We start from the raw sequence: 7,299 nt of genomic DNA on the forward strand, positions 1-7,299 counted from the left end.
GAGACAGTTATGCGGCGCAGTCACCTTCACATCACATAACGAGGTCCGCGGTCGGTAGATCGATTCCCGTTGGCCATGGAGCGGTTCGAGGGGTATGTGTTCACCGCTCTTTGCAGCACCAACCTCCTGGTCTCCTGCCTCTTGCTCTCCACGGTCACCCGGGAGCAGAGGGAGCCCTACATGGACGAAGTGTTCCACGTCCCGCAGGCCCAGAAGTACTGCCAGGGGCGGTTCAACGAGGTGAAGCACACACACACACACACACACACACACACACACACACACACACACACACACACACACACTAGTACATGGACACAAAAATATACAGTAGATGTGTACACACACAAATATACTTGCGATATACATACATACACACACGCACACCTCGTCTGCTGGATTATCTTTTCAGATTGAGTGACAGATGTGCGGAGGCCTTTTGATGACTGACGGGTCATGATGGATTTACCCTTAGAGATCTCCGACTTTATGGAGGATGAAACATAAAGAGGCTTGGTCTCAGTTGAATTATGGTATATTTACGTTTATTTTTAGTTGTGGCTCAGAGGCTTTTCCACGAGACAACGTTTGTACCGACATATGGTCGCGAATTATCATTTTGTAATATTAATAATAAATTAATAATAATGTAGTTTAAGTACAATTGAAGGAGCTGAGGTATACTGGCATTTCTAGTCTTGACTTTATTGATCTACAAGAACATTTATGTTTTTAACAACATATGTTTTCTTGTACTTATCTATTATTTTGTGTTATTGCATGACAATGTTTATACGTGAAGCACTTTGAGTCTGCCTTGTGCTATAAGTGCTGTATAAATAAAATTGCCTTGCCTTTCCTAACCATATAAACTATGTTAATATTGACAATATTAACATATTGACAATATTAACATATCCTGTTACGCCCCCGGTTCTACATCCTGTTAGAACCGGGGTCGTAACGGTTCTAACAGGTAGAACTGTTACGCCCCACCTGTTACGCGGGGGGGGGGCACTCAATATACCAATTCCCCACACAATGTTATGTACTTCATTGAAAACCACTTAGCGGCGCATTCTTATTTTTTACTGCTCGTGGCGTCCCCCATGTGATTTGGCACCCCCCATAAATATGGCGCCCCGGGCGGCTACCTGGTTTGCCTAAAACCGCCACTGTTGACCATCAACAAATAAACTTATATCTAACACAATTCAAATCTTTAGTACCCCTGGACGTGGCTCAGGTAGCCCCCTAGGGTGTGTGTTCCCCCCGTTTGAGAATCACTGCTCTAACTTCCAGCTTCTTCAAGGGCCTCTGATCTTTTGGTCGGATTAGGTCGCTAGTTCGATCCCCGGCACCTCCTCGCCGAGTGTCGAGGTGTCCCTTGGCGAGACGTAACTGACCCTAACTGCTAACTGCTTCCGACGAGCTGGCTGTCGCCCTTGCGGGGTTGCCTCCGCCGTCAGTGTGTGACTGAGTGTGTGTGAACCGCATTGGATAAAGTTCAGCCGCTAAAGGATCTTGTTTGTTTCGGCAGTGGGACCCCATGATCACCACGCTGCCCGGCCTGTACCTGGTGTCGGTGGGCGTCATCAAGCCCCTGGTGTGGCTGGCAGGCCTCAGGGGGGGCGTGGTCTGCTCCACGGCCATGCTGCGCTTCGTCAACCTGCTGTTCAACGGAGGGAACCTCTACCTGCTCTACCTGCTCACCTGCAAGCTGCACCTCCGGGAGAAGGTAGGCAGCGGCCGGGGGCGGTGTCTGCTTGCTGGGGGGGGGGGGGGGGGGGGTTTCATTCTGTTGTAGCTTATATTATTGTACATGCACACGGTCCATCTCAGTGACCCTCCCACCTTCCCTCTCTCTCCCTCCCCCGCCCCTCCAGAGTAAGAGCGCGTCGCGCCGCGTCCTCTCCGCCCTCTCCCTGTCCACCTTCCCCGTCCTCTACTTCTTCAACTTCCTGTACTACACCGACGCCGGCTCCACCTTCTTCATCCTGTTCGCCTACCTGATGACGCTGTACGGCTGCCACAAGGCCTCCGCCCTGCTCGGCGTCTGCGCCGTGCTCTTCCGCCAGACCAACGTGGTGTGGGTGGCCTTCTGCGCCGGCACGCTATTGGCCGGCCAGCTGGACGAGGCGTGGCGCACCGACGGCGCCAAGAAGAGGGACGAGCGGGCGTCGCCGGTGCCGCTCTCGCTGGCCGGCGCCCGGCGCGTGACCCGCTTCCTGCTGGACTTCCTGGTGTCCCCGCCCCGGGCGAAGGCGCTGCTGCTGGTGGCGTGGCCGTACGCGGCCGCCGGCGCCGGCTTCCTGGCGTTCGTGGCGCTGAACGGCGGCATCGTGGTGGGCGACCGCTCGAGCCACGAGGCCTGCCTCAACGCCCCGCAGCTCTTCTACTTCCTGTCCTTCGCGCTCGTCTTCTCGCTGCCCGCCACCCTGTGCCGCCACCGCCTGCTGCGCTTCCTGCAGGCGCTGCGCCGCAAGCCCCTCCTCTTCCTGCTGCTGGCCGCCGCCGGGCTCCTGCTGGTCTGGAACTTCACCCACGTCCACAAGTACCTGCTGGCCGACAACCGCCACTACACCTTCTACGCGTGGCAGCGCGTGGTCCAGCGCCACCCTCTGGCGCGCTACCTGCTGGTGCCCGCCTACGTCTTCGCCGGCTGGCACTTCCTGGACGCGCTGCGCTCGCGCTCGCTCTTCTGGACGCTGGCGCTGCTGGTGTGCGTGCTGGCGGCCACCGTGCCCCAGCGGCTGCTGGAGTTCCGCTACTTCATCGTGCCGTACCTCGTGTTCCGCCTGCACATGCCGCTGCCCTCGCTGCCGCGCCTGCTGCTGGAGCTGGCCCTGCACGCCGCCGTCAACGCTGCCACGCTCTACCTCTTCCTCGCCCGCCCCTTCCTCTGGCCCGGCAGCGAGGACACGCAGAGGTTCATGTGGTGAGGAGGTCCGCCCGCCCGCCCAACAGCCCGTCAGCCAATCGGAGGCCTCCTCTGGTACCACCTGAGCCGGTCGGGACCAATGGGGGGCCGGTGCAGAGCGGGAGAACTTTGCTGCGTTGGAGCGAGAGAGAGCAGTTAGCCGTCCCTCTTGAGGAGATACAGAACTGGTTTCTTTTTCTGAATGTATGATTCCTTCAATTACGTTTTTTTTTTTAGATCATGAGATCATGTTTCCGTTTTTTTTTTTTTTTTTTTTACAAATAGTCTTAGAGAGTCATCAGCAGGGTGAGGGGACGCGAGTCATCCCAGGTAACGTGAAGTTCACCGTGGTGGTGGGGAGGTCTGAGAACCTCGACGACGGTTCAACACTCGACATGTTCTTCAGAGCCCAAGGCCTCTGAACCACGGGGCCGGCGGACCGCAGCGCCCTGTGGAGGTCAGCCTGCCACTCAGCCTCACAGGAGGAAGAGATGGGGGAAGAGCAGGTCTGTCTGCAGCAGTGTCTACACCAGGCCCCCGGTTTGGAACACACACATATTGTGCGCGCATTCCTCAAAGTGCAAAAGGATGTCATCTCTTTCCAAGAGCTTTCCCTTGTGCTCTCTCACACACACACACACGCGCGCACGCACGCACACGCACACGCGCACACGCCCCCCCCACCCCTACCTCTCGGAGTTAGTTTTTCTTTATGAGGTTCGTCGTGGATTAGCTTGTTTTCTTACCGGTGTTCTGATGTCGCTTCCTGCTGTGTTGACGTCATTAAAGGCTGAACCAGAGCCGTCATGAGCCAACATGAATCCTTTGTTTCTGTGCTTTTCAGTGTCTAGAAATCAGTCTCTAAATTGTAACTTTCACATGTTTTTGTTTACTGTGATCAGTCAGTGTTTACTGTATTATCTGTAGATTTTGTTGTGAATTGTTTTGTTTTCTTTGAAATTGGTGAGTAAATAATCCTTTTCTAAGAACCCTAGTTGATCATAGTTTTGAAATGTTGGCATCTCAACAATTGAGATTAGATGTGCAGTGAACTGCTGAAGAAGCGGCACATTTTCATTCCGCACCCCCGTTGGTAATTAAATTACTTTGCGTTTGACGTAATTTTCCAATAGAAACGTAGTTTATTTAGTTGTGATTGTTCCCCTAAACCTGTCGACTTTTTGTCACGTCTGTCTTCATGTATGTGCTACATCGCCTGTGAACACATTAAAAGTTCTAGAAAACAAAAAGTTGTTAAAGTTGTTACCAAAGACAACACAGCCTTTTTTTTTGGTCTTGGCGTTTTTTGCTCAAGACAGTTTGTTATATATAGTCCTTGATAAACGTACTGGCCACACATTTGATCAACCGAATGACGGTTTAGAAAATTACTAACCGAGTTATAGTATGCTGTTCCTTATTGACTCTTAGGTTGGTTATCTTTTGGCGTGTATTTTATACTTATTTGTAGGTTATAAATGTAGTGTAATCGCTTGTGATGGAGATAACGGGTGTACCTCCACTCAGACTCCAATAGGGGGCGACAGAATATCGTTAAGGGTCCTGGAGGCATCACAAAATACAAATAAACCATTACAGCAGTCAAGTCTTACTGCTGAAGTCAAGGAAAATCCGCGTGTCCGTCCAGAGGGACAGAATTAAAAGTGAGCACTAATAGGGGGAAGAAAGAAATCGGCCCTATCTGAAAGATCAGGAACATTAGAGGTGAACTCTGCTCCTCTTTTCCCACGCACCACGGGTAATTAAGTTGCACCCAGACCACCGTGTTTGTGTGAGCGTGAGAGAGAGCACCTCAAAAGGTCCCTCGACACCAATCCCACACAATTTACTCTTTTATGCGAATATAGGCCAACAACTCCGAGATAGAAACGTACAAAAACAAACATCTCCTAAGCTGTAGATGCTCAAAGTCACTACGAAGCCTTCACCGACCTCACTGTAGCGCAGTGCTGCCCCACTAGGGGGCTTCACTGAGCTCCTCAGACGAGGACGCAAGGGGCTGGAACACCGCTCTATTGTAGAAGTTGAACGACAACGATGCATGAGCTAGTTCCTCATGTTGCCATGCAGCCAGGAGATCGTGTGTGTGTGTGTGTGTGTGTGTGTGTGTGTGTGTGTGTGTGTGTGTGTGTGTGTGTGTGTGTGTGTGTGTGTGTGTGTGTGTGTGTGTGTGTGTGTGTGTGTGTGTGTGTGTGTGTGTGTGTGTGTGTGTGTGTGTGTGCAGTCATTGCAGACGGTTTGCTCATTTCACGGAGGAGGGCAGAGAGATGCAAGAGGAACTCTTCCACCTATCTTCCGTATCCCGAGGAATCACAAAGTGTCCGAAATGGAGGAGACATAATATTTGTCTTTCCTTCATTCCTTTATTTTTTATTGGTTTGTTTGAAGAGAAGAGCAGAAAATAAAATTTATAATAATGGATACCAATTCCAAGAAACATATTATTTGAATCGAAATGAAATCATATATTGCTGGTTATTAGGCACACAATATACACCGTAAGAAAATAAAATGCAGAATTCACATTTAAGAAAGACTACTGGGGGAAGTTAATTTAAAAATAAACATAAGTTGAGCCTCTTTTTTTCACATGAATTGGGATTCTCACTGTTGGCGACAACCCCATTGAAATCAATGCGACAATGCAATCACTTGTTGGGGATACTAATTCATCAAAATCTTATAAACATTTGTTATGTACTCCAGGGTGTCAACGCAGTGCAAAACAATGTGCCATTTCCTATTTATTTTATCAGTTTCAGTGTGGAGAAACTGATCCCAAGAGGCTGAGCTTACAGGAATGGTTATGGCAATCTTGCACAGTCTAAAGAGCGCAAAGGAAACCTCCCTGTTCTATTGTTCTTTCCTCATTTCATGACAGCTGCTATAAGAACAGCAAGTCACTTAAGAAATTAAATCATTTTACTTAGCTCCGACTCTTGCAACAGGAGAAATCGTGGCCCTTTCTCCAAGAGTAGTCACTGAGCTCTCATTTACAGAGAAGCAGCAGCAGTGTTTGGGTTAGCCGCTCGAAGTTACCCGTGTAGAACGTTGCGTCTAATTAGTTCCGTAAAATCATAGTTATTTTATTTGGTCATCATGGGGGGGAACAGGGACATGTCTAAAGGGGCACTGGCCCCTGTAGGCCCCCGTGTAGAATCATTGATGGCCCGTGTTGTACTAATGTTCACTACCATGATAAAAGCACCCTGCAAAAATCGTAGGCTGTGTTTATACTCGGGGCATATCCGTCTAGGAAGAATCGTCCATATTGAACCTCACCATGATTGAGAGCATGGTGAATCTCCACAATCCAAACCAAAACTCCCGGCAGGTTGTCAGCCCGACATCTAACCCAGAGTGCCCTCCATTTAAATAAATAAATTAGAATCAGTTAGGTTACTATCTATTGCTTAATAAGGGAACAAAATAGTGATTAGCTTATGGCGCACTTATGAAAGCCCTTGCGCAATAATATGAATTTTAAGAACTGGGTTTTGGTGGTTCCCCACATGCGTAAGATAATGTAATAATTGCAAAGCAAATAATTTCTTTCTTTCTTCATTTGTCACAAAGTCGTTCCCCATTTTGTTATACTTTTCCATCAACGCCAGTACGTTGTTTTTTTCATTTATGAAGGCACAGATGGAGAAATAGATGAGAACGTGGGCGCGGCCAACTGATGACTGTGGTGTGTGTGGTCAACCCGTAGATGTGGTTAACAGTCGTGTCTTTGTGGGTGTGGTCTAATGTGATCCTCCCAAACTGAAACTAGATTACATAACGACGCATATCAACTTTTCATATGGAATAATAATCCTCCACGCTCAAAAATGCTGTTCTTAATTGCCCCCAAAACATAAGGCATGACTCAGAGACAGGCGATCGGAATTAATCCAAATTAACACATTAATTAAAAACCCACTCCTTGGTTCAAAGTCAAAGAAAGAAAGGAGAGATATTTACCTGACGACGCCATTTCTTGGCAACTTCTCGAGAAACAATTAAAGGCGAATGTGAGGAGAGGCTATAGTTAGCGCAGCGGTGGGAGTAGGGTGGGCGAAGGCACGATAACATGTGTTTGGTTTGGCTATCCGCGCGGCCGCTATGCTAACCGCCCACGCCGCGGTCCTCGTTAGCATTCTGTAGCATAACGGAGAACAACAGAAACACAGAGTCACTGCGGGGGAAGCCGGACAGGAGGCCATGTCAGCCCTGACACACACGCGCGTGGGCTGGTAGGGGGGGGGGGGGGGGGATAGACAGGCAGAGTGAGATAGACAGGCGGAACAGACAAAGAGAGAGGCGGAGGGAGAGAGACAGGCAGGGAGAGAGACAGGCAGACAGACAGAGAGAGG

The 7,299-nt window shown here is 49.7% G+C and overlaps 3 protein-coding genes across 3 annotated transcripts in view; 2 read left to right on the forward strand and 1 right to left on the reverse strand.

Annotated features, from left to right (window-relative positions):
- Positions 1-7,299, forward strand: part of gramd4a (GRAM domain containing 4a) — a 169,709-nt gene that overhangs the window by 85,022 nt on the left and 77,388 nt on the right. The window lies entirely within an intron of this gene.
- Positions 76-4,170, forward strand: alg10 (ALG10 alpha-1,2-mannosyltransferase). The gene is made up of 3 exons (XM_060038772.1): positions 76-240; positions 1,541-1,738; positions 1,887-4,170. Exons 1-3 carry the CDS (start codon positions 76-78, stop codon positions 2,940-2,942), a joined length of 1,419 nt encoding a protein of 472 aa, XP_059894755.1. The 3' UTR covers positions 2,943-4,170.
- Positions 7,052-7,299, reverse strand: part of LOC132448038 (copine-8-like) — a gene marked incomplete at its 5' end in the record, with an annotated part of 42,959 nt that continues 42,711 nt past the window's right edge. The window contains one exon of the mRNA XM_060039099.1: positions 7,052-7,084. Within this exon, the coding sequence (XP_059895082.1) occupies positions 7,052-7,084 (33 nt within the window). The remainder of the gene's footprint in view (positions 7,085-7,299) is intronic.

Source organism: Gadus macrocephalus, chromosome 19 (genome assembly GCF_031168955.1).
Source record: "Gadus macrocephalus chromosome 19, ASM3116895v1".
Taxonomy (NCBI): domain Eukaryota; kingdom Metazoa; phylum Chordata; class Actinopteri; order Gadiformes; family Gadidae; genus Gadus; species Gadus macrocephalus.